The following is a 25781-nucleotide window of genomic DNA, read 5'->3' on the forward strand; positions in this document are numbered from 1 at the left end:
CGAAGAGGAGGAGGAGGACGCCGAGGAGGAAGAAGGAGGAGGCAAAGAAAAGAAGCCGCGGCGGCGGAGGAGGAGGAGGAGGGAGCGAGGAGGCGCGCGGCCCCCCGCTCCCTCCCTCCCCCCTGACCCCCGACCCCCGCCGGCCGGCTACCCGCCCCAGCCCCGGAGGGAGCTCATGGGAGTATGAAGGAGATGGTAGGAGGCTGCTGCGTATGTTCGGACGAGAGGGGCTGGGCCGAGAACCCGCTGGTCTACTGTGATGGGCACGCATGCAGCGTGGCTGTCCACCAAGGTACGGGGGTGGTCCGCTGGGGGCGGCGGGACCCCGGGGGCGGCGTGCGCAGGGCGCCCTCGGCCGCGCCCTCCGGAGACCTCCCGGGGCTCGGCGCCCCTCCCCCACCCCACCTGAAGGGCTGGGAGGCGTCGGGGGCTCCCCCCGCCCTGTCCTGGAGGACCGGGTCAGGCATTGTTTTCTTGCCTATTGTTCCAGCCCTGCGCCCCCCACCCCAAGTTGAGGGAGTTTGGAGACAGTCTAGGGGGCAATGAGTGCACTCTCCGAGCCAGCACCGTCAGTGTCGGGGCTCTTGGGAGAATGTTTACCTTAGAGGTGTCCCCTCCTGTCCGGTTATTTTGGTCCCGGCCCCTGAAAGGGATAGGTCAAGGGGGAGTCATCCCCCCTCCCGCTTCCGGATTCTGGGAGGAGCGTATGGGGAAGGGAGGAGAAGGGTCCCAGGGGAGAGGGGACTCCTAAAATCCTCTGAGGAAGAGCTGCAGATAGGAGAGGTTGTGCAGGGGGCCGGAATCGAGGAGAGGGTGGTTTGGAGTTTCCCCCAGCAGCACATGGTTCGGGAGTTAACTCCTTGAGGAATCTTGCCGAGGGTGCTGGCTGGCATCTCCCGCCTGTCTGGCACAGCCAGCTGCCCCCACCCCTTCCTGGGACAGCCCTTATTGCTGTCACTGTCGGCTCTTCCCGCCACTCTCCTATAGGTTACCTGTACTGCACCTGCCCTCGGCCTTAACTTTTGACCTGCCCTGTTATAGTTAAGAGGCAGAAGAGATCCCTGGACCCCCAACTTTTCCGCCTCTTCCCTTACTGGCCCTTTAAGAAACGCCCCCCCCCCCATAACTACAAAAAACGTGTTTCACTATTGTAATATGGTCCCTCTAGTTTTTTCTATTCCGATGATCTCCGGCAGAAGCTAGGAAATAGGTCCAGAAAGGGCGTGAAGGAGGGTCTTCTAGAGTTTAAGGTCAAGGATTCAGACTTCCTGTCCCCGCTTGGAGTGCTTGGTTGTGTGGTTGAAGTCTGGCCTGTGCGCTATTGGGCATTCTTTGTGGTCTTGCTGGCTAGTGAGTGACCCCCCCAGCCAGGGGAGCAGCCCCCCTACTGGAACTGGCTCTAGTGCTTTTGAGTCACCCCACTTCCCCAGTCACTCTGGAAAGAGCCACTGTTGACAAATTTGCTCCCTGACTCTCCTCCCCCACCCCCAGCTTGCTATGGCATTGTTCAGGTGCCAACTGGACCGTGGTTCTGCCGGAAATGTGAATCTCAGGAGCGAGCAGCCAGGGTGGTGAGTTTGACACTCCCCTCCTCCCTCCCACCCATTCACCTGAGCATCTCCCCTGGTTAAGCTAGGGGACTTTAAGCCTGAGACGAGGGTGGGACTGTCACACAGGACTTCCTGTTTTCTGCACACCTATCACCAACCCCATCTCACCCTCAGCTCTGCCCCACCTCAGGCAAGGGGCCTTTTATTTTTCTTTGCTTGTTTGTTTGAATTTTTTATTATGGAAAATTTCTAACCTGTATAAAAGTAGAGGGAACGCTGTAAGGAACCTTATGTTCTTATCACCCACTTTCAACAATTACCAGCTCATGGCCAATCCTGTTCCCTCTATACCCCAACTCATCCCCCCATTGACAGCTTATCATTTCCTCCTGGGGCCCTTTGAATATGTTGGGGGTTGCAGATCAGCAGATCCTCACCCCCTTTTGAAAAGGCCTCCCTCAATCCCTGTGCCCCTTGCATTGGCAGAGGTGTGAGCTGTGCCCACACAAAGACGGGGCATTGAAGAGGACTGACAATGGAGGTGAGGGGGGCCCTGAGCTTCAGGCCTCATCTGCTGAGGTCAGCAAGGTCCCCTGAGCAGGGTCCGGGAAGGCAGGAGTGTGTGTGTTGGGGGTGCTTCATTTCCCTTTCCCAGCTGGCACTGGAATCTGATGGGAATGCCATGGAGGAGGGGACCGTCCGCTGTGTGGGGCTGTGAGGGGTCAGGGTCTCCGGCCTGCCCTGCAGCTGAGGCTTTGCCCACACTGCCCCAGGTTGGGCCCACGTGGTGTGTGCCCTCTACATCCCTGAGGTGCAGTTTGCCAACGTGCTCACCATGGAACCCATCGTGCTGCAGTATGTGCCTCATGATCGCTTCAACAAGGTCAGCGGCCCCGCGGTGCCCTCCTGCTAGTCCCCTCCCTAGCTGGGTCCCTCCACCTCGCTCTTTATCCAGTGTAATTTGATTCTGTCCAACAGACACTTTCAGGGAACTCAGGAAGTGAGTAGGCACCTTTCACTGACAGACATGCCAGTGGTAGACCTTAGCAAGCAGTTCCTTCGTTCATGCACTAAACACATTGTACTGAGTACCTACTATGTGTTAAACCTGGGACAAGGTACCTCCAGGCGCACAGTGTTCAGTACTGATCAAGACAGATGTGCTTCCTACCCCATGGAACTTGCACTCTTGTATGGGAAGACTGTAAATATCAATAAACAGGCATATAAAGTAAAGTTTGTTGTAAGTCCTGTGAAGAAAACAAGGTACTGAAATAAAGAATACCTCGTGGGGGGGCTTTCTTTAAGTAAAGTGGTGACATTCAGGCTGAGACCTGGGGGATGAGAAGGAGCCAGCCTAGAGGAGGGTGGGGTTCCAGGCTCAGAGGTGAGAGAATAAGCTCACCAGTGAGCAAGGCAGACAGTCCTCACCATCCAGGGACTGTGCTCTCCATTATAGTAGCCATCGGCCACATGTGGCTATGTAAATTAATTAAAATTAGACACTATTTAAAGTTCAGTTCCTCAGCCACATTTTGAGTGCTCAGTGGCCCATGTGGTTCCTGGCTACTGTGTTGGACAGTGCGATAGAGAGCATTCTCATCAGCGCAGAAAGTGCTGTTGGGGAGCACTGACCTGGGATGACTGGAAAGGGTGGGATTGAGGGGCCCCTTAGGCGGAAGGGAGGAGAGGACGATTGTGCTGTGTCCTGCAGACCTGTTACATCTGCGAGGAGCAGGGCCGGGAGAGCAAGGCAGCCTCTGGAGCCTGCATGACTTGTAACCGCCACGGGTGTCGACAAGCCTTCCATGTCACCTGGTGAGACCCCTGCCTGCCCCCATGCCTCCCGCTCCAGAGTGGTCTGGGATCCCAGGCCAGCGGTACCAACCTCCTCCGAGGTTTGCCATGGATGGCGGCCGAATGGGCTCATCCTAGCTGCTGTCTCTTTGGTTATCACGACAGTGCTTTCCTTGGAGGGTCTTGGCTTTGCCCCAGAGGGGGGTCCAGGGCAGGACAAGGGAGGAGGCTGGTCTGGTTTGTGGCCACACCCTTCTCAGGCTGACCTCTCTTGGTTAGTGCCCAAATGGCGGGCCTGCTCTGTGAGGAAGAAGTGCTGGAGGTTGACAATGTCAAGTACTGCGGCTACTGCAAATACCACTTCAGCAAGATGGTGAGTCTTGTCTGCCAGAGCGTGAGTGGGTCAGTCAGGCATGGTTTAGAGGGCATGGGCTCTGGGCCAGGCTGGTGCCTAGTGCTGAGAAGACAGATGGAAGGAATCCAGTCCCTGCCTTTGAGCTCTTCATTGAGTGTAGAATAAATTGAAGTAGAGCCTGAGGACTGTGAAGAGTTAAACCAAGCAGTCCATTCCAGAAGCCAGCGCTCAGACCCTGCCTGTCAGTCTGGGAGGCTTCAAGGAAGAGGTACCACAGAAGCTGATGGAGGTGGGAACAATGAGAGCCAGCATGTTGGGGGGGGGGTTACCGTACTAAGTTGTTTACATGTCTTATTTTGTATGAGCCTCCCAACAACCCTAAGACCTAGATGTACTGTATTTTCCCATTTTACAGATGAGTAAACTAAGACCCACCGAGGTATATAACTTACCTTATCGCCTGTATGGAGTTCAGAACAAGGCAGTCTGATTTGAAAGCTCCTCAGGAGCCTGCCAAGCAAAAACAGAGAGAAAGGAACCCCAGACAGAGGGACTGGAATGGGTCAAGTCCTGAGAGGAGAAAGAATTTTGTGAGCAGCAGGACAAAGTGTTTTGTGGGGAGGAGGCAGGAGATGAGGCAGAAAAGCTCAGGCAGGACCAGAGCTGGGCTTCCTTCTGCCCAGGCTTCAGGGAGCCAAGGAGAGGCTGAAGAAGGGGCACTGTCTCATGTTTGTGGAAAGACCTGCATGTCCCAGAAGCTGTGGCCTGACTGGGACTGCAGCTTGGACCTCACCCCCAGGCCACAGGCTTGTAAGGCTACTTGTAAGCAGGAGGGTAACATGATCAGATTTGTTCTTTAGGGAAGATTACCCTGGCAGGCACTGGGAAGCTGGATCCAAAGCGCCGAGGCTGGCAACTAAGAGACAGCTGCAGAAGGGTGGGGCGGGGAGGGGTGGAATGGAGAGATGAGGCTGGACTCTAGAACATTGCTAGGTAGGCTTGCCTATGTGTCGGGGTAGCTGAGAAAGAGTAGTAGAGGGTGGTAATTAGGACTCAGGCTCTCCATGCTGGGTCGATGGGGGCTTGAGCACCTGGCAGTGCTGTGAACAGCAGTACAGCAGGCTTGTACAGGGTTAGCATCTGTCCTGGTCTGCCCTAGACAGTCCCAGTTTGTGCCTCTTGTCCTGGTGTAATTATCAATAGTTCCCCCTTTCATTTTCAACTGTGTCCTGATTTGGATCATAACTTATATGGTCACCTTCGCTCCAGGGTTTGATGATGATGATGACTTAGGACAAAGTAGGGAGCTCAGTTTGGTTTATAGGAGTTGCCAAGTGGGAATATTTAGGTTTGGTGGCTCTCAGACCACCTGGGCAGGGTGATAGTACCAGTCTCATGTGTATAAGGCTGGGGCTAGAATCCCCAGGTGCCCACCAGGGTAGGGTGGGTCCAGGTGTGAAGGGAACCATGAATGGGAGAGTCTTAAGAGCTTGGCTTGGTAAGAGCAGTGCCCAGGGCAGCGATTGGGTCAGACAAGGTCTGAAATTAGTCCTTGGGTTTGGCCATTGGGCAGTAGTGGGTGACCGTAGAGGGGGCAGCTGCAAATCTGGGATAGGTGAAGCCATCAGACCGGGCAGTGGGGAGCCTATTGGCAGTGAAGGGGAGGAGGGAGCAGGCCCTGGCTGGGAGGAGAGGCAGCATGAGGATCACTGCAGTTTTTGCTGTGGATGTTTACTCCCCACGCTTCTTAAGGGCAGCAGTCCTTTGGGCCAAAGGAACCACTGTGTTTGGTGGAAGAGGAGGGCCAGGAACAAGGGAGAAGGACTGATGGCTAGAGGGGTGAAGTGTCTGGAGGGGAAGATGGAGTGTGGAGTGCAGAGGAGCAGGTGCTCCCACAAGGGTCCCCTGCACATCCTCTACTCCAGGAAATGAGGCAGAGGTGGGCCGTGGCTCCAGCTGCCTGAGATGGGCCAAGAGGGCACCAAAGAGGTGGGTGGAGAGCAAGGACCTAGGCCCCAGTCCTACCTCCAGGGTACCTTGCTGTTGCCAAAACACCCCTTCTGGGTTTCAGTTGCCAAATCTGTGCACTGGACAAGCTGGGGGAAGCTAAGGGAATGCCCCTCTGTTGAGCAGGGCATTGTTAAGAACACAAGATCTTAGTGATAAGCGGGACAGGGAGACTGGCCCCCAGGATCACTTGACCTTCAAGAACCTTTTTCTAAGCTAATGATTGGAGAATTTGGCAACCCCTCTTAATTCTCTCCCCAGAAGACTTCCCGGCATAGCAGCGGGGGAGGTGGAGGAGCAGGAGGAGGAGGCAGTGGCACAGGGGGAAGTGGCAGTGGCTTCATCACTGGCCGGAGAAGCCGGTCAGCCTCACCATCTACCCAGCAAGAGAAGCACCCTTCCCACCATGAAAGGGGACAGAAGAAGGTAAAAATCTCCCTCTAACTGTCCTGCTCACACTCACAAACTCATACTTCTTTCAAGAGGCCACCATAAGTGCTCCCAAGTGCTCCCCTCCCAGAGGGCTGGAGGGGGCTGAGGAAGTAACACATGAGGATCACAGAGAGTGAGCTGAGGGCCTGGTTTCCTGGGGCTCTTTGTGTTTGTGTGATTCCTCCAGTGACCTCCCCATGACATGAGTGTCCCCAAAGCTTCCAACACACGGCCCTGCACATCTCCACAGTCTAGCCTTGTGCCAACCCAGTTTTTACGTGTACATGCCTGTGTCCCCTCATGCCTGATGTCACAGTATGCTGACTCCCATCCTTCTGTGCAGCTCCGTGCCCCCAGTGGACACCCTTGCAGGTGCATGCTCACGTGTTTGGTGCTCTGTGTCACTGGTGTGATCATGGGACAGACTGTTGCTAGCAGGCAGAGAGGATAAGGGGCTGTTGGTTCTCAGAGGGACCTGCCTGAGCCACTGCTGCCCTGCCCAGCTTCCAGTCCCTTCATGGGAGATGATGTCCACAGAGCCCATCTCTGAGAGGGGCCCACGCCCCACATGCCCATGTTATCTTTACCCAGATGCCCCCCAACACCAATATCTGGTCATCTGTCTTTCCCCAGAGTCGAAAGGACAAGGAACGCCTTAAACAGAAGCACAAGAAGCGGCCTGAGTCACCCCCCAGCATCCTCACCCCACCTGCGGTCCCCACTGCTGACAAGGTACTGCTGCCCACAGCCAGGAAGGGTGGCCACAGCAGTGGGAGGGAGGCAAGGTGTGAGGGGGCAGAGTGTGCCCTGGACCTGAACACCCCCCACAGCTTGAGGTTAATGTGCCTCCACACCCCACCTCAACCTCCTCTACTCCTCAGCCCCACCAATCACTTACCAGCCAGGAGGGTAGGGGTGGGGTAGGGGTTACCACCTGCCTGCTGGCTGCCAGATGTTCACATCTGCCTCTGTCCAGACACAGAGCCTCAGCACTGGGCTCTTGTCTGTGGGTACAGTACTCAGGCCAGTTCTCCAAGCTCTAGAGCCCATTCCCCAGAGATAGGTAGAGAGGACCCCTCACCCCTCTCCTTTTCACCTGTCCCCCATGTCAGGAAGACACCCACAGCCAGTGACCTAACTAGAATCCTACTCTGTGCATGTTGGAGGGGCTGAAAGTGTAGCCCATGGCAGGCCCCTGGCAATACCCTGAGTCCCCCACTCATCCCACCTTCCCAGGAGGGCATGGTATGTCAGGCTTGACTCCACAAATGGGCAACATCTGGATAAGCAGACGGCAAGCGAGGGAGTTGCTAATCCAAGCCAGAGCAGCCCTCTCTGCCCCTCCTTCCACCCTGCCCTCCCCAGGGAAGATGAGCAGGGCCCTAGAGAAACTGCTTCCCCCTGGCACCATTATTGCTTCACTCACCTCCGCTGCCTAAGGAGGTTGGCAGAGCTCTGGGCATCTTAGCAGAAAGCTCAGGTATCAGATTTCCAGGGGGATGTTGCTGTGGCAACTGCCCCAGTAACCCTCTCCCTGTCCTGCTTCCCAGGACTCACCTGGAAAAGCTTGTCATCTCTGCCCTTTGACCTTTCCCTGGGGCCTGCAGACAGGTGGAAACGGATGGCCAGGGATATGGGAGTTCCCCCAGTGGCTGGGTATCCCCTTGGACATGTTGGAACATTCTGCCCATCCCTCTCCCCCGACCCCAGCATTTCAGCTACCCCTCCCCCTAGCCCCTCTCCTCCCTTGCTCTCAGAGCCACATCTGGCTCCCTTCAGAACTCCAGCTGTTGAAAAGAACAAAGAGGAAGAGGAGACAAGGGCTCCCCCCAGGGAGGGCAGTGCAGGGTGGCTCTCATTCCCTCATTCATCCTCCCTCTGGCATATGTCGATTTAGCGAAAGTTGACTAAATACCGGCTCTCCCCAGGAGGAAGTGCTGTCCCTGGCAGTGACACAAAGCTCCAATTCAGTCACCACATGCCAGCCTCTTCTATAACAGGGGGACCTAAGGGGTGTGTAGGGATGAGCTCATTTGATTTTCAAAATAGTCCAATGAAGTAGGTATTTTATTAACTCCATTTAATAAATGAAGAAACTGAGGTACAGAGAAATTGGGTAATTTGCCTCAAAGTATACAGCTAGTAAGCGGTGGGGTCAAGATTTGAACTCATACAGTCTGACCTGAAGGCCTGGACTCTTAACCACCATAGACACTGTCTCTGCAGTATATTAATAGCAGCCACAGCCATCAGAATCATCATTGTTATTCACCCTACACTATGTATCTGGCATTATGCTCCTCATAACTCTCCAAATAGGCATAATTAGACCCGTAAGGACACTGAAGCTCAGTGAGATTGAGAGACCATGCAACATAAACATGGCAGTAAATGGCAGAGCCCACCAGAGCCCATCCTACCCCAGACCCTGCCCTGCCACCCTCAGAGAGATGACTGGGGACCCCAGGTAATGGGGACAGTGTATTGCACTAGAGTGTGGCAATTGCTGATATGGCAGATGTGCCTATGTAGTACCGGGAAATAAGGACAGAGTGACTTGTTCCAGCGCAGATATCCAGGGTGGCTTCATGAAAGAGGGGACTGCTGAGCTAGATTTTGAAGGTGAGAAGTTTTCTAGGAAGAATAAGAATAGCTTCCTGGCAGAGGGCTAGGTACTGCAAGCTCAGGTTGTCTAGGAAGGACAGGGAGTGGCCGGGGAGTAAGGTGTCAGCCAGGTGGCTGCAGCTTGGTGTGAGCAGGGAGGGAGTAGTGGTGACAGGGGGGCCCAAGGATGTAGCCCAGGCAGCCTGTGCCACTTCCCAGCACAGGTCCAGTCCTCTGTTGGTTTGTTTTTTTTAAGATTTTACTTATTTATTTTTAGAGAGACTGGAAGGGAGGGAGAAAGAGAGGGAAACATCATTCAGTTGCCTCTCGCATTGCCCCCATCTGGGACCTGGCCCGCAACCCAGGCATGTGCCCTGACTGGGAATCGAATCAGTGACCTTTTGGTTTGCAGACCAGTGTTCAGTCCACTGAGTCACACCAGCCAGGGCCCTAAGGATTTCTTAAATGAATGAACAAACAAATGATGATATCTGTACAGACTCCACGACTGTTTTCATTTCTCTCCTACCTGAGGTGAAGGATAGGCATCTTCCGGGGTTCAGATTGCTCACCTCTTCTCACACCCGGAAATCCCACAGCTGCTTCCCCACCTCCCAGGTCTAGGGGCCGTACCCAGAAGTCCTTCCTGAAGCTACTTCTGTACTGTCCCAGCAGAGCCCCAGGTCCTATATGCTCCTGCTCCACTCCCAAGTCAGAGTGAACCCTGGTCTCAAGCCTTCCTCTCTACCCCTTTCTTCAGGTCTCCTCCTCAGCTTCCTCTTCCTCCCACCATGAGGCCAGCACTCAGGAGGTCTCTGAGAACAGCAGGGACTCAAAGGGGAAAAAGTCTTCCAGTCATAGCCTGAGTCACAAGGGGAAGAAGCTGAGCAGTGGGAAAGGTGTGAGCAGTTTCACCTCCACCTCCTCCTCCTCTTCCTCCTCCTCTTCTTCCTCCTCTGGGGGGCCCTTCCAGCCTGCAGGTGAGTGTGGGCAGGTGAGCCTCCTGGAGGAGGCTGGGATGGGACAGCCTTTGTCCCTGAACTTTTCTAGCCAAGGGCCTTTGTATATTGGTCTGCATCTCATTTGCTTCTTAAATCATTCATGTTAAAGATGGGGAATTGCCACCAAGTTACACTTCTCCAGACCCTCCTTCCCCTCATTCCTTCCCTTTTGAGCTGGAACTCTCCTCTCCTCCCTCTTCATCATAAGTGGGGGAGTCTGGGGAGGGAGAGTTCACTCATACCAGGACACAAAAACAGTGGCAGAGCTGGGACAGGAAACCAGGCTTCCCCATCCCCTGACCAGAGCTCTCTCCCACTCGTGCACACTGGCAGCGGGAGGGAGACAAGGGTCTGGGGTCCGGCTGTAATTCTATTTTCCCTCTGCAGTTTCGTCCCTGCAGAGTTCCCCTGACTTCTCTGCCTTCCCCAAGCTGGAACAGCCAGAGGAGGACAAGTACTCCAAGCCCACAGCCCCCACCCCTTCAGCTCCCCCCTCTCCCTCAGCCCCTGAGCCCCCCAAGACTGACCTCTTTGAGCAGAAGGTGGTCTTCTCTGGCTTTGGGCCCATCATGCGCTTCTCCACCACCACTTCCAGCTCAGGCCGGGCCCGGGCCCCGTCCCCTGGGGACTATAAGTCTCCCCACGTCTCAGGGTCTGGGACCTCAGCAGGCACCCACAAGCGGATGCCCACACTGAGTGCTGCCCCTGCGTCTGCTGAGGAGACCCCTGAGACAAGCTTGAAGGAGAAGAAGCACAAAGCCAGCAAGAGGAGCCGACATGGGCCAGGCCGTCCCAAGGGCAGCCGGACCGAGGAGGGCATTGGGGCCCCAGCTGCCCCCTCCCTGCCTGGTGCCCAGCTGGCTGGCTTTACTGCCACTGCTGCCTCGCCTTTCTCAGGAGGTTCCCTGGTCAGCTCTGGCCTGGGTAGTCTGGCCTCCCGTACCTTTGGGCCTTCCGGGAGCCTGCCCAGCCTGAGCCTGGAGTCTCCCCTGCTAGGGGCAGGTTAGTGACCCTTTGGGATGAAGGGCATCTGAGGGCACAGCCAGTCTAGTGATGGAACAGAGGCTTAAGCATGCAGTTAGAAGGAAATGTGATAGAAAGTACTCCAAAAGACAGATAAAGGATGACAGTGACAGTCATGTCACTGCTCATACCCATCTTCTGCATGATTGTAGTAGAAGAGATTGAGTAAGAATGTCAGTAGGACAAGAAGTTTTGGTTGGGATATTAGAAAAGCTGGGTATTCCCCAGGCCCAGGCAAAGCAGTCTAATAAGCAGACATGTCAAGCAGGTATCACTCAGGCAAGTGACATCATTGCAGCAAAAAGGTTAGATGTGTGTGTGGCCAGATCCAGGGGAGTGCTCTCCTTGTGGAGGGGCTTCCCCGGCCACCTGACTGGAGGGGCTTTGGGGAGGTGGTGCCTGTATGCTTCCCTCTGTGTCCTTGTGCCTGTAGGCATCTACACCAGTAATAAGGACCCCATCTCCCATGGTGGTGGAATGCTGCGAGCTGTCTGCAGCACCCCCCTGTCTTCCAGCCTGCTGGGGCCCCCAGGGACCTCTGCCTTGCCCCGGCTCAGCCGCTCCCCATTCACCAGCACCCTCCCCTCCTCTTCTGCTTCTATCTCCACCACTCAGGTGAGGACTTACTCCTGGGCTTCTCCAACCCTGGGCAGGTGGGGGACAGGCTGCCAAACACCGCAGCCCTCCATGAGAAGTTGAGATACTGGGCTTGATTACCAGAACTTCTCCATCTCTCTGGTCCTCTCTCCTCCCCAGCGCACCTGAGCCCCTCCACCCAGTAAACATAGTTGTGCCCAGTTGTGCCCTAGATCGAGAATAACCACCAGGCTGGACTCTACCTCCTTTCCCTCAGGTGTTTTCTCTGGCTGGCTCTACCTTTAGCCTCCCTTCTACCCACATCTTTGGAACCCCTATGGGTGTTGTTAACCCCCTCCTTACTCAAGCCGAGAGCAGCCACACAGGTATGTGAGTCTGACCCCATTCCCCTTTCTTATCAAAGGCCTGAGGGGCACCCAACCCCTGCATGTCACCCCCCTAAAAAGGATAGAAAGGTTCTGGCTGCTCCCTTCCTCTGGCCCTTGCTCACTATGCAAAAAATAATTTCACATGCAACAAACCAGGGTACACTTTCACGTTAAAACCAGTGAGGGGTTGGTGTAGGGCAGGGAAGAATTAGTACAGTTCCACCTCCCAGAAGAATGGCAAAGAGATTAGTGCTCAGGGCAGTTAATTAGGGAAAAGCAGAGCCAGGACTCAAGTTCCGGTCCCCTCACTCCAACCGCAGTTCTCTTATCGCCGCAGTGTGGCTCCTTGAGTTGTTGGGATTGGGGATTAGAGCGATCCTACCTGCTGGGGTTGAGCAATCTGCTTTCAGGGTATGTAGGGGTTAAAGGGGCGGGTCGCCATCGCCCAACCCTCTTCTTGGGGAATCAACCTAGTCCCAGAGAGCTGATTGGTGCAGAGACAACCACCTGGCCAGTTAGAGGGTGGGACCTGCCACCCAGCTACCAGTTCAGGTAGACCTTAAAGAGACAGAGTCCAATTCAGAATTAAAGACCCGATAAGTGGGGTGACTTTTCCCCCCAATCCAAATCGGAATTCTGTGTCCCAACCAAGGGTTTTGCCACCCAATTTGTGAGTTTATGAATATAAAAAGCCATACAAAACATAATAGCTACAATTATTAAGGGCTTGCTGCATGAAGCTTAACATTTCACATTTACTTATTTTAATCGTAATCACTTCAGAGGTTAGTTTCAAGCCCAAATTAACAGAGCAAGTATTAGGTCCAAGTTCAACCCAGGACTGCCTAGATCCCAAATTTCTACAACATTAAGCTTCCAGGAAAGAAACTGGGAGGTGGATCTTTAGCCAGGCAGCAGAAATCTTTCTGCTTGGAGAAAGGGAGGAGACCAGATTCATTGGCTTTACCTCCCAAGAGGCCGTGTTTCCGTGCCAGGGCTCCCAGCACCTTATGAGCTAGAACTGCTAGTCAGAGGTGGGGAGATCCTGGGAAAGTGGTCTGCAGTAAGGTTCCAGATCCCATACCCACTTCCCAGGCGGGGACCTTGAGGCCCATGGGCACCTTTTCCCCTCCGCTGAACCCTGCCCCTCTCCTTCCAAGAGCCAGACCTGGAGGACTGCAGTTTCCGGTGTCGGGGGACCTCCCCACAGGAGAGTCTGTCTTCCATGTGAGGGAGGAGGTGGCGGCTTGGGGGATGGTCTGGGAGCGGGGTATGGAGGGATACCCCGAGAGGAGGGGGCGAGAAACGGGCACCTGGAGAGGGTGGGGTCCAGAATGGGATGACTAGAATCTCTTAAGATGGGGAAGGGAGGAAGAGAGGGAGACTGGAGTGGGGGCGTGAGGTAAGCCTGAGCGGGTGTTCCCTTCTGACCCCAGGTCCCCCATCAGCAGCCTCCCCGCACTCTTCGACCAAACAGTGTCCGCACCCTGTGTGGGCAGCCAATTAGACCCAACGGCCCCCGGAACAACTAACATGGAGCAGCTGCTGGAAAAACAGGGCGACGGCGAGGCCGGCGTTAACAGTGAGAAGGGGTGGCTCGGAGCTGGGAGACCTGTCCTAGGACCCCTCCCCCGCCCCCCCGAAGCTCGGTCACCCTTCTCCCTGAAGTACCCAAATGTCTTTAAAGTTTCGCCCCTTGGCCCTGCCCCAGTCTTAAGTCTTGCCAACCTCAGCCTTACCTTTAACCCTTGCTAGGCTTTGTTTCTGGCCCCGCGCCCTCTACACCCCGCCTTTGGCCCTCGTGGACTTGTGGCCCATGCCTTATTAAGCCCGAACTTCCGCCTTCCGGTTCCCCCGTAATCACAAAGTCTCAGACCGAGCGTCCGGCCCCACCCCTTGACCTCACACCTCTAGCGCCCCAGGTCCATCCTCTCTGAGCTCACCCTGGCTGCCGCAACTTCTTCTCTAGGTTTCATTGGGATTTCCCTCGCCAGGCCCAGCCCTTTACTTCTCCGCCCTCGGTCCTCCGGCCCCACCCCCAGCCCACGCCCAGCCTCCAGGGACCCCTGGGGCTCAGGCACGGGCTCAGGCACTCCCGCCCTCTCTCTGCAGTCGTGGAGATGCTGAAGGCGCTGCACGCGCTGCAGAAGGAAAACCAGCGGCTTCAGGAGCAGATCCTGAGCCTGACGGCCAAGAAGGAGCGGCTGCAGATTCTCAACGTGCAGCTGTCTGTGCCCTTCCCCGCCCTGCCTGCCGTCCTGCCTGCCGCCAATGGTCCTGTCCCTGGGCCCTATGGCCTGCCTCCCCAGGGTAAAGGGATCCCTCCCCGCCCGGGACTAGGGGCCTCTGCCAGGCATAGGAACTAGCCTATACATCAGCCCTGACCTCCTTCCTTGATTTCTCCTCCCTCAGCCGGTAGCAGCGATTCCTTGAGCACCAGCAAGAGCCCCCCGGGGAAGAACAGTCTCGGCCTGGACAACTCGCTGTCCACGTCTTCTGAGGTGGGCACCACAGGGAGGGCCACTAAGGAAGGGCAGAAGAGGGGAGGTGCAAGGGCCTCCGTCCAACCTCCACCCTGCAGTTATTGAAGGCTGGACAACAAAGTGATTGGCTGAGCAATGAGTTGACTGATCAATTAATTCCTTCATTAAATAAGTAATAATTATGAGGTGTCTGCTTAGTGCCAGGCACTGGCAAAGCAGTCAGTGAGCAAAAACGGTTGCAGTCCTGCTCCTGAAAATAGGCTAAATCCAAGAAAACAATAATTACAAAGAGGGATAAGTACCAAGTTGGAAATAATTTGAAGGCTGTGAGGAAGAATGGGGGTTGGGATTCTTCCGTAGATATAAGATGGTTAGGGAAGGCCTGTGTGAGAAGCATTTCAGAAGGATTTGTTACAGCGCGTCACACAAAAGAATTCCTGTGTACTTGTGCTGGTCGGGGTAGCAGTTACTGTTACGCTGTGGTTATTGAAATCAGGCAAACTAGTTTCTTGTTCTCTCTGCCACTTACTGTGACTTGGGCAATGATCATCATCATAATAACTAACAGTAATTGCACACTTGCCCCTTGTCACATCCTGTGCTGAGACTTTTAAAGCATTGGTTTGTTTAGTCTTCTCTATGGAGTAAGTACTACTGTTACCCCAATGTTATGAGTGAGTAAACTGAGGCAGAGAAGCTACCCAAGCCATTGAATTGTGGTCATAGGGTTTGATCCTGAGCCTTTCACTCCCATTGTCTGCAGTTAGTTAGCCTGTCTGAGACTCAGTGGTTCACCCATAAAATGGAAATAATGGGAGTCAATGCAGGTCAAGCACTGAACCGAACCTTGGTTCTGGTTTACTAGGTGCTCACTACCATCATTGATGTTTAGTCTTAAAGATAACAAGGGCTGCTGGGCCCTCAGGAAGTGATCTGTAAACATAATTTGTGAAGATATTTAGGATTCTTAGCCTTAATCCCTGGGCTTTTTCCTCATGGGTGGCTCTGCCTGGGGGTGAGGTGGGGTGGCTATGCTCTATGAGAATGCTGGTGGGTGTTGGGCAGGGGGGCCAGAAAGATCATGCTGGCCCCCTGCCCCTCTGACCCCTCCCTTCCCCCTCCCTCCCCAGGACCCACACTCAGGCTGCCCCAGCCGCAGCAGCTCGTCGCTGTCCTTCCACAGCACGCCCCCACCGCTGCCCCTGCTCCAGCAGAGCCCTGCTACTCTGCCCCTGGCCCTGCCTGGGGCCCCTGGGGCCCCTGCCCCACTCCCGCCTCAGCCACAGAACGGGCTGGGCCGGGCACCGGGGGCAGCGGGGCTGGGGGCTATGCCCATGGCTGAGGGGCTGTTGGGGGGGCTGGCGGGCAGTGGGGCCCTGCCCCTCAATGGGCTCCTAGGAGGGTTAAATGGGGCTGCTGCCCCCAACCCTGCAGGCTTGAGCCAGGCTGGTGGGGCCCCCACGCTGCAGCTGCCAGGTTGTCTCAACAGGTGAGGGAGAGCTCAGCCTGGGGAATGGAACGGGGAGGCTATCTCTGGGAGGGGATCCCCCCCAAACATCCACAGTCCCCCTAAAGGAAAAAAATGTCCTCCAATCTTACAGGATTTAGAATCTAGTCACCTCCTGACCCCAGGTACTCCTTAGATGTTAAATGGGAGTGCCTCTGGATGGTAACTCTCTAGGTCAAAACCGTCTGTTTATTTCTGGTACCCCTATCTAGGTTTTCCATCTGGGAAAGTTCATCCTTCTAACTTATCTCCCGCTGTACTCTCTGAGCTCATTCTGTTTCTCTTTAGTTCTCTAAAATCACACCTCCTTGCCTCTCTCCACCTGGGTATGAGGGAGTCTGGGAACTTGGTGGGGGGAGTGTTTCCCTGTCCCTTCCCATCGTCTGTGTTTTGTCCCCCTGCCTCAGCCTAACCGAGCAGCAGAGACACCTCCTGCAACAACAAGAGCAGCAGCTCCAACAGCTCCAGCAGCTTCTTGCCTCCCCACAGCTGACCCCGGTAATGCCCTCCCTTCCGAGGCCACTGCCCCTCCCCAGCTCTGCCAGAAGGACCCATCTGAGAGGGTCTGGGCCAGCCTGGGAAGGGAGGGCAACCCCAGGCTGGGCTGCAATTGCACCTGTGGGACTGGAGCATCAGCGACAAGAGAGATAAGGGTTGTCCCAGGCATTGAGGAAGGGATGCTGTAGTTGTTCTGATCACATGCTAGTCCTCAGTTACTGAGCATTTCCAGTCCCAGCCCTAAGGATCTTCGGGGGTAGGAGGGAACTTCAGTCTATGTGGAGGGGTGGCTGAGCAGGTAACACCCTCACCCAGAGCAGCCCCTTTTGGTTCTGCCTTATATGTTGGGCTCCGCTAAGATTTCTTTGTAGAGAAGGAGTTGTGCTTTTCAAAAAGGAGGGCATTGAAAATTTATTTTTTTTAAATAATTTTCACGTAAACATCAGAGAGACAAGAAACCAATTCAACTGGTTATCTATTGGGGAGGGGGAGCGCAGATAGGAACAGGGGTAGGAGCAAGATTTCCTAAGGTGAACTTTGATATATTGTTTTGGTTTTCAGAACACTTGAAAACGCTTTGCCTACTCAAAGCAAAAATAAATTAATCTTAAATGAAGAAAAGAGAGGGCATTGAAAACTATTGACCTAATGTAGTATTTCTCACCTTGGGGTCTTACCACCCCTGGGAACATTTGTCATTGTCATAGTGACTAAGGAACTGACTTATTGAGCAGGGTGGGGCCAGGGATATTAAATATCCTGTGCTTGGCCAACATTGCCCCACTGGACAAACACTGATAGTGTACAACCATTTTCATGTCCAGGTGGGGAGACTGAGGTCCAGAGTGGGGAGTAAGAGACAAGAGAACCTTAACTGTCTCCTGCCTCCACTGTGATGGGATGGGGCCTGGGCCAAGCAGGGCAAGCTGGCCTCAGGGACCACTGGCCAATGAGCAGTCTGGCTTACTTGCAGGAACACCAGACCGTTGTCTACCAGATGATCCAACAGATCCAGCAGAAACGGGAGCTGCAGCGGCTGCAGATGGCGGGGGGCTCCCAGCTGCCTATGGCCAGTCTGCTGGCAGGGAGCTCCGCCCCGCTGCTGTCCGCTGGCACTCCTGGCCTGCTGCCCACAGCATCTGCCCCACCCCTGCTGCCCGCAGGAGCCCTGGTGGCTCCCTCCCTCGGCAACAACACAAGTCTCATGGCCGCCGCAGCTGCAGCCGCAGCAGTAGCCGCAGCTGGTGGCCCTCCAGTCCTGACTGCTCAGACTAACCCCTTCCTCAGCCTGTCCGGGGCGGACAGCAGTGGCAGTGGCCCCAAAGGAGGGGTGAGTAAGTCATCTGGGGCTGCCCTATCTTCCTCTTCTGGGATGGGCAGAGGTGGAACACCAGAAGGTACATTATCAGAAGGAGGAGGGAAGTGGCACCTAGTTCGGCAAAGCACCCTGCTCCAGACCCCAGGACCTCTGCTAGCATGTGGGTACCCCTCCTGCAGATCCAAGAAAGATACACTCTGAGCTTGACTAATAGTAAAAGGACCAATTAGAAAACAACATTCCTCTGGGAAGACCAATTGGAAAAGACCATTTTCTCTCTGATTGGCCCAGTAAGAAAGATGATGCTCTGGTTGGGTCATGTCCAGAAATGCCCTCCCTCTTTCCTCGGAGGGCATACAGAACACAGGGTGCTGGCTTTGGCCAGCATGTGTCCGCTTAGCCAGGCACCCTTGTGCAGGGCAACACATATACGCAATGCATTGTTGACTGGTGTGCATCCACAAGAGCCCAGACCCAGGAGCTTCAGCTGGGCTCCCTCACTGCACACTACAAAAGCTTTCTTGACCCAAGGAGCTATTCTTAGTTGGGTGTTAGGACCAGTCACCTCCGAAATCCCCAGCCTCCCTTTCTCTCTTTCCAGACCACTGACAAAGCAGCCTCAGCCAACCAGGAGAAAGGCTAAATCTACCCACACCCTCCTGACCCCTAAAGTGAAGGGTGCAATCCCAGTCTGAGAGGACCCTGGCCTGGAGTAGGCACCTGCGCCCAGACACTGGAGAGTCCTGGCCCAGAGCACATGCTGAGACCTGGGGAGTATGGGGTGCGCCTGGTCCTGAGGACTGAGACCAAGAGGGGAGCTCCTTCCATTTGTCCCCCGTACCCCTCTACACACACCTTTGTGAGGAGCTCAGAGGGAGGACAGGCTCCAAGCCCATCTACTCTCAGCCAATGTGTTGAGATCCCCCAGAGAGCATAGTGGCCATGGCATAAGTGGGGGGTTGGTTGGACCCACCACATAAAATGGATCAGCACTTGAGTGGGAGAAGTGGAGGGCAGGCCCTGGGCCTGCCCCTGTGCGGAAGTCTGTTATGGAAGAAGAGGTGGCCCTACTGTACCTGCAGTTTCTTCCCAACTTGGGCAGATGGCAGGAGGGATCCCTTGAACTATTTCTCACCAGTCCCCTTCCCCCTATAAGGGTCACAAGCTGAGCTTGTAAAAGCCCATAAACTAGGGGGCTGAGGAAGGGGCAGAATGGCCTCAAACTCAGTCTAAACCTCCCCACCTCTGGGGGGAGTCCAGTGATGGATTGGGGGAGGGGGGGAGGGAGAATCCCAGCCCCCTGGGTACCCTGCCCCTTTTTGCACTATTGGATTTAGGAGTGCCGAGGGTGGGGAGGTGGAGCTGCCTGACTCAGAGAGCTTGTGTGTGTGTGTGTGTGTGTGTCTGTCTGTCTGTCTGTCTGTCTCCCCCTCTACTTGGGGCAGCCAAGGGCAGGGATAGGAGCAGTGCTCAGAAGGGATTCTCCCAGCTCTTGTGTGCACCCTCCCCAGCTCACCAACTTTGGTCCCTTCATGGGGCATGGATGGTTAACAAAAACCAGAACAGTACTCCAATATTGGAGAGTAACTGGGGGCCGAGGGTTTTGAATCAGGGTAGTATCCTGTCTTCCCTTCCCCAGACCCCATATGGTCTCAGTGCCCCCTCAGAGTTCCTTTCCGCCCAATGATAGTTTGTCCTGCTTCCCTGGCGCAAGGGGAGCCCCAGGGATTGGGGTACAGGGCAAAGGAGGGTAAAGTGCCACTTCGTATAGTGAAGACCTCCCTCCTAGAATTAGACTGCCCACTTGCCACACCCTACCCTCAGCCACCAGGAGAGACTTAAGCTTAAGCCGACCTAATGACTGTCCCTTCACACACCAGGTATTTCCCTCCCAGGTATAGTGGGCAACACTTAAATTCTCACCTTAAAGAGTCCCCACCTGCCCAGAGCCTTTGGTGTCAAAGGCCTAGGGGCCAGTGGGACAGCCAGGAGATGGGCGAGGTTGAAGCCTGGGTCTGTTTCAGTTGCACTGGGGTTGGAGCCAGGAGAAAGCATTTCCAGCTTTCCCTGATGCTCATGTCCTGTCAGTCTCTTTGCGTGTGTGTGTATGTGTGTGTGTGTGTCTGTGTCTGTTTGGGTTTTTGTTGCTGTTGGGTTTTTTTTTTTTTAAATAAAGAAAAGAGGTGTATATTTTTGGCAATGACAGAAACGTAGTGCAGATATATTTTTGCCTGTGCTGCTCAAGTGGTTTTTTTCTGATACTGAAAATAATATTAATATTACTGTTGATAAGACTTTGTAAGATGCTAGGGAACTGAGAATAGGGGGGGTGGGAATCCTTCAGAGGCAATTTCTTAGGCACTTGCAAGGGCTTGGGGGGAGGGGGGAGGCAGCTGTGATGACCTCAGAAAGTACTCACTTTTTATTAATGCTAAATATCAGTTAGAAAGAAATGATAGAATTCTGCATTTTTAAATTTTTCATCTATTAAGCTATCTAACTCCCTGCCCCCAAATCACTGAAATGAAAAATAACCTTCAGAGATTCTTAGAAGAGTTGTTCATTCACACCCACGCCCTTGCCCAAGACCGAGCATTAGAGCTGAAGTCAACTTCTGGATGGGCGAGGGAAGTAAATCCGCCCAAGGCTGCTGTGGCAGAGAGTAAGAGGTCCAAATGATTTAGTGCACTGGAAACAGGGCCTCTTCCTCCGGGCACCTGAGAGCCTGGGGTTCTCATCTCCAAGAGTCTCCGTTTTCCAGCTTTCCCCAGGCTGGGTGCAGCTGCAGGTAGTCAGGCTAGATTTGAAGACTGAACCTAGGCCAGGTATGGATTGGTGCTATTCCTTGATTTGGGGTGGAGTGGGGCAGGAGAGAGGTAGTACGTTTTTATCTTCGGGAATTTTATAATAAGAAAGGTCTGGAGGTCTTCCGGAAGGAGCAGGGTCCCAATGTGGGGGGAATGGCTATATTGACCTAACCCTCCTCTCCCAGACTTAGTCCCTTTTTTCAGGATAAATTTGGATGGGGAGTGGGACGGGAAGCAGACTTGTAGATTGCTCTGTCTGAGAGAGGGAAAGGATGTGGTTTGCAGGGCGGAAGTGAAGTCTGAAAATGCATGAGAGTGGAGCTTCTATGTCGTCACCCTCAGCTTGTAGATGTGAGTGGAATGTGCATGCAGAGCCACTGTCTGATGTTGAGATCACAACTGGTGCATGAGTGTCAGAGCTGGAAGGAACCTGTCTTTAGGGATCCTTTGAGCTAGCTCCTCACTTCAAAGGTGATACCTCCAAACTGAGGAGGGGCAGAGGCTCAGGTAGAGCCAGGACCAGCCCTCAGGACCCTGTCTCCTGGTCCTCTGCTCCCCCCCTCCACTGCACCGCCTCGATGTGGCTGTCGGGCTGTCCTTGTGTGTGTGGTGTGTGGTGTGAGTGCAGGGGTGTGCCCAGGGTGGGAGGGTATCTATGTAGCGCTATCTCAGCTCAGAACTGATGGATCCTCTCCGTAGACAATGACACTTTAAAGGATGCTTCTTAAGAGTTTTTTTCTGTGTGTGAGTTTTTTCCCCTCTGGCTCCTGGGTCTTCTGCTGCCTCCAGGTGCCCTTACCTTGAAGCTGATGAGAGCACCCTGCCATCCCTGTTCTTAGTGGTAGGGAAGTGCTCCTAGAAAGGGCCTAGAGAAAGGGAGTGGGGGGTGGGGAAAGGGCCAGAGGCAAGTTCTGAGAAACGGTAATCTTCACACTTTCCCAAACTGAAAATGCAGACAAGTTTCCCAAGGCACAATCTCCCCCTGCCAGCTTCCAGCATCTTCCTTGGTGTGTGGTAGGCCAGAGTTAGGGGTAGGCAGCTTACTCCCAATTCTCCTTCATTACAGCTTATTTTCCTGGGGAGAGGTTTCTGGAGGGATTTAGTCATTTCATTTGGAGACTTCATGGAAAGTGGGGCCCAGTGACCTGGTTCCCTCCAGTCACATCAATCAGATTAGAAGTGTCTAGCTCCTGATCACTCTGACTTGATCTACTGAAAAGTTGGGGACTGAAGGGTGCCTTCATTGCCCTTTGTTTGCTTCCTCCAGCCCAACTTGGGACTCAGGTGGCAGGACTTGTGACCCAAACCCTGACCCACCCCATCCTCTTTCCATCCCAGCCTGTCTCAATGTTGCAGACCCTTCCTAGGGGAGCAGGGAGGGGAAGCCATGGTTTGCAAACCCAGGGCTCCTTAATCATTCTTTCTAAGACCTCCTTTATATCCTCAGCCCAAAAAGCAATGTCCCACCTCCCACCCCCACCACCTCTAAGCCTGGAATTGTGCATAACTCGGATCTTGTATCTTTGTATAACGGATGTTATTTGTACGAAGGGCAGTTCGTAAACAGCACTTGTTCTTTTAATAAAAGAATGTTTTACAAAAAAAAAAAAAAAAGAAATCCAAAGAGACCCTGCTTTGTTTGCCTTTATTGAAGGGAAAGGGAGGTGACCTGCCAACTGTGGGAGCCTTGGCAGGGGGTGGGGGGGATGGTCTATTACATTTCCTCTAGCACTCAGAATAGTTCGCCAGAATGCACAAAATACCCAGGCTGCATATTGAATACTCGCATACCTGTGCCCCACCCGCAAGAACGTGATGTGTAAGCCGGGATGGCGGGAATCTGTTTGTTTGTTTTTTAAAGCTCCCTAGGTGATGAGATGTACCCGCCCTGCACTTCTAGCAACTGTCTTAGACTCTACAGGAGAAAACGACTCCCTTAGGAGAGTCCCGGCTCACAAGGGGGTGGGGGTGTGGCCTGGGCGCGCAGGCGAGGAAACGCAAGGCGACGGACGCTCTGCGGATCATTCCGCAGACTTGCGGGTACCAAGGGGGACACCGGGAGAGCCCAGTCCACACCTGCAAGGAGGCCGAGGAGGCTGCTGGGCTGGTACTGGGCTTGGCTTCCGGCGGTTGGGTTAGGACCCGACCGCGTAGGCCTGCGGTCCCCACCCGCACGGAACCGCGCGGCTTCTTCCGGGCCGAGGCGGGGCGGGCCGGCCGAAAGGCGGGGGAGCGCGGGAAGGTGACCCGACTGCAGGGCGGAGCCGACGCGGCATGGCGGCCGGGGCCAGCAAGAGGGGTGTCGTCGCGCTCCTGCGGCCAGTGGCCGGGGTGAGCATCCCCGTGCGGGTGCGGCCCAGTCCCTCCTCTCCCCACCCAATGCCTCCTCCCGAGCCCTACCCCTGGGCTGAGCGTCCCCTTCAAGTCCCCGCGTCCCCTTTTGCTTCACAGCCCTCCCTGAGCGCCTGCTGCATGCCAGCGACTCTCCTTTCTATCTTGTGATCCCAGAGGACTTTACTCTGGAAGTTATCCGCTTTCCATTGACTTTATTTTTCTGTTTCCACACCACCGTCTGGTGATGACTGCGTGCCTCGCAGAAACTGAACCAGACGCGTGACATCTCCTCTTGGCTGGTAAGTACCTCCAGTTTCCCCTCTTTTCTGCCCAAGTTCCCCAGGCCCAGAGACTCCTAAGGTAGAGACCAGGGAACGAAAGGGTCAGCCCTGCTTCCGGGAATGGCTCACGGGAGGTAGTCTTGACCAGAGGGCACAGGGCAGGAAGCCAGGCTCCTGTGCTGGGAACAGCGGTGCCTGATAAATCAAGCCTCAGGTGCAGTTGGCCTGCTTAGGCTGGTAGAATCCTGGCTCTCTCCTCCCTAGCACCTGGGTGGAGGCAGGGTTTGGAGAGAAGGCACCTGGGCCCCTAAACCTGAATGCCTGCATGGCCTTGAAATCTTTCCTTATCTGGAACTCAGGGTTACTTACAGTGTCCTGGGGGCTATGTCCTTGCTGGGTGTCAACAGATCAGCCTCCTGCAGAGGAAGCCTGCCACAAGACAGGGACAGTGGGAAACTGGACAAGGCTATGGGCAGGAAAGTGCTTCCAGGACTTGGGCTGACCCCAAGCCCCTCATCTTCCCTGCCACAGGCCAAATGGTTCCCCAAAGCCCCAGCCAAATCCGTGGTGGCCCTGAAAACACCCATCAAGGTGGAACTAGTGGCAGGGAAAACCTACAGGTGGTGTGTGTGTGGCCGCAGCAAGAAACAGGTGAGAGACCCCCTCCCTCTCCCATTGACATATGGCACCCCTGGTTGGGAAAGCAGGGTGTCTCCTGGGAGCTCCCTCTCAAGATAAAAATACTCTCAGGCTAGTGCTCCCCAGAACTGGAGCTCTGTTCTTTGCATCCACCCTTTGAGATGAGCCCAGAGAGACAGAAACTCAGTCACACAGCCAGGTGGGTGGAGCCCAGGGTTCTGGACTTTGCTTCTGGTGCCTTCTCCTTTTCAGAAGCTCCTTCCAGGTTCCCACTCTAAGCGGAGAGACTTGCCTGTCTTCCCCTCTCTCCTTGCTCCTTCAAAGAAGCATCTGGGCCAAAGGATCCCAGCCCTGGGAACCCACCCAACATTGGGGACATTCTGCCCAGCTCTGCTGCCAAGCGCCCCTCCCCAGTGTCTCAGTGTCTTCTCCTGAAAACCCTCCCCTTTCTGTTTACATGACTTTCCTGGTTGCCTGCCACAGCCCGCTATCTTCTCAGCCTGGCGGCCTGCTCCCAACTCATTCTCCCTTCTGCCCCAGGAGCCTTTCATCCAGCAGGAAACTGCTCTGTATTCTTAGCCTCCAGGGCCCCAGCTGAGCTCTGAACTGTTTTCCTTCAAGCAATGTGACTGGTGTCAGCAGCCCTGCTTTGCCACTGATTTGACTTTGAACAGGTCCTCATGAGGGTGGAGCAGTGTTAAGGGAATGCCAGCTGGAGTGTGGCTGTACCTCTCTGCCTCATGTCCTCTGGGACCGGTGGCTGACTTTATTGGCACATTTCCTTCATCTGTCCTATCCCACCCTAACCCCTAAGTCACAAGGCCCCCTAATAGCATGTCACAGCATGCCTGGGCCTCAGTCCCAGTCTCTGCTTGAACACTGGGGAGTGTATGCTGGCACCAGATTGCCAGTTCACTATGGGACATCCTGTTCCTCCCTGTAACACCCACTCCCTATAACATGCCCAGTTGTTTCCTGGAGCCAAAAAATTGATCCCAGTCTTGTTTTTTTTTTTTTTTAAGATAAAACTTTATTACTGCCACAATGGAGGAGGCATAGTCACATTAGTTTTGTGTTTGTTATTATTGTTTTTCTATTATGGTTGTCCCATTTTTTCCCCCATTGCTCTCCCCTGACCCACCCACCTCCCCCCTCTCCCACAGTCAGTCCCCACCCTGTTGTCCATGTCTGTGGGTTGATACCCCAGGCTTAAAGCCCTGTGATGCATGCAAGCTCTCTCCAACCGTTTTTGCCCAAGAATATGGGAAAAGAGGTGAAGTTCGTGAACTAATGGAGACTCCACCATTTAAAAAGGAAAAAAATCTATCAGTGTACACAGTGCTGATAACTAAGGCCCCAATTCCACCCTGAAAATTCTGTCCTTGTGCCCTGGACACTAATGCTGTAATGACTCAAACTTACTGTATGCAAAGTGCGTAATAAATGACTATTATTTCCTTGGGACAGCTCATCTCATAACCCTCACATTAGAAATGAGTAGTAAACTAGTGTCACTCGGGAGCCTGAGTCCTAACCACTGTGCATGGCCCAGCTCCATCAGGCGGGACTGGGTCTCTAACTTCTCTTTCCCTCACCAGCCCTTCTGTGATGGCTCCCACTTCTTCCAACGCACTGGCCTCTCCCCACTCAAGTTCAAAGCCCAGGAGACCCGAATAGTGGCCCTATGTACCTGCAAGGCCACTCAGAAGCCCCCATACTGCGATGGCACCCACAGGAGTGAGAGGGTGCAGAAGGCAGAAGTGGGGTCCCCACTCTAAGGGGATGGCTGCCGCTCAGCCTGACAGAATCCCCTTTGTGGGGAAGGAAAGTGAGTGCCAAGCCCAAGAAGGGATCATCCATGGACCCAAGTACCCACAGCTGGCTTATAAAGGACTTGCCTCCCATAACCTGAGGTCTCTCATCTGGGGCAGCTGGGAACAGGTCCCTGCTTTAACACCTGCTGCTGGAGAAGGTGGCATTAAACAGCCCTGCCCATCCAGAGTGATATTCTTGCGGTCGCTGGTGTGAGGCAAAGGGCCTACCCCTGCTCCGGATCCTAACCTGGACTGTGAAAACCTGACCAGCCAAAGTTCAGGTTTATTCTACATGGGATCCTCCAAGGCAAGCTGAGCCAGAGAGAAGAGACATGAGGAGAAGGCCAGGGGATCCACCCATCCTTT

The 25781-nt window shown here is 54.5% G+C and overlaps 1 protein-coding gene across 5 annotated transcripts; it reads left to right on the forward strand.

Moving 5' to 3' along the window:
* LOC149998350 (protein AF-17) lies at positions 1 to 25600 on the forward strand. 5 transcript variants are annotated; one of them, XM_090257909.1, is made up of 22 exons: positions 119 to 292; positions 1492 to 1571; positions 2037 to 2091; positions 2324 to 2433; positions 3265 to 3368; positions 3627 to 3720; positions 5971 to 6135; positions 6775 to 6873; positions 9506 to 9725; positions 10134 to 10748; positions 11203 to 11384; positions 11623 to 11731; positions 12895 to 12961; positions 13171 to 13316; positions 13847 to 14044; positions 14147 to 14235; positions 15348 to 15706; positions 16132 to 16222; positions 17196 to 17552; positions 22945 to 22980; positions 23494 to 23613; positions 25200 to 25600. In XM_090257909.1, exons 1-22 carry the CDS (start codon positions 184 to 186, stop codon positions 25377 to 25379), a joined length of 3585 nt encoding a protein of 1194 aa, XP_090114035.1. In that variant the 5' UTR covers positions 119 to 183; the 3' UTR covers positions 25380 to 25600. The 5 variants fall into 5 exon arrangements, with proteins under 5 accessions (XP_090114030.1, XP_090114032.1, XP_090114031.1 ...); XM_090257904.1 differs by lacking the exons at positions 22945 to 22980; positions 23494 to 23613; positions 25200 to 25600 and adding an exon at positions 18142 to 21077 and having other exon boundaries at positions 1 to 292; XM_090257906.1 differs by lacking the exons at positions 22945 to 22980; positions 23494 to 23613; positions 25200 to 25600 and adding an exon at positions 18142 to 21077 and having other exon boundaries at positions 1 to 292; positions 9506 to 9644.
* The last annotated feature ends 181 nt before the right edge of the window (positions 25601 to 25781 follow it).

Source organism: Furipterus horrens, unplaced genomic scaffold (genome assembly GCF_987537825.1).
Source record: "Furipterus horrens unplaced genomic scaffold, mFurHor1.1.pri manual_scaffold_11, whole genome shotgun sequence".
Lineage (NCBI taxonomy): Eukaryota > Metazoa > Chordata > Mammalia > Chiroptera > Furipteridae > Furipterus > Furipterus horrens.